General features: G+C 65.2%; 1 protein-coding gene across 1 annotated transcript in view; it reads left to right on the top strand.

Moving 5' to 3' along the window:
• LOC104164981 (selenium-binding protein 1-like) overlaps nucleotides 1-145 on the top strand; it is a 5,929-nt gene extending 5,784 nt beyond the window's left edge. Inside the window, exon 10 of the mRNA XM_009704474.1 lies at nucleotides 23-145. Coding sequence (XP_009702776.1) covers nucleotides 23-145 — 123 coding nt within the window. The remainder of the gene's footprint in view (nucleotides 1-22) is intronic.
• The last annotated feature ends 137 nt before the right edge of the window (nucleotides 146-282 follow it).

Here is a 282-nt window from a genome sequence, read left to right as displayed (position 1 = left end):
CTCCCCCCCCGCCTGCTCCCAGGGGAAGAGGGTGCGGGGGAGACCCCAGATGATCCAGCTCAGCTTGGACGGGAAGAGGCTGTACGTCACCACGTCCCTCTACAGCGCCTGGGACCGGCAGTTCTACCCTGACCTCATCAAGTAAGAAAACTCCGATAAACAAGGATGATTGTAGGAGCACGTCGGGCGGCAGACCCCAATTTGGGCAGCTCCCCGTCACGGAGCGGCGGGGGCCTCCGGCTCCCCCCAGCCTCCCCGTTCTTGCCTCTCCGCAGGGACGGC

The sequence above is a fragment of the Cariama cristata genome, unplaced genomic scaffold (assembly GCF_000690535.1).
Source record: "Cariama cristata isolate BGI_N322 unplaced genomic scaffold, ASM69053v1 scaffold26657, whole genome shotgun sequence".
NCBI lineage: Eukaryota > Metazoa > Chordata > Aves > Cariamiformes > Cariamidae > Cariama > Cariama cristata.
This window is presented reverse-complemented; position numbering and strand designations above follow the sequence as displayed.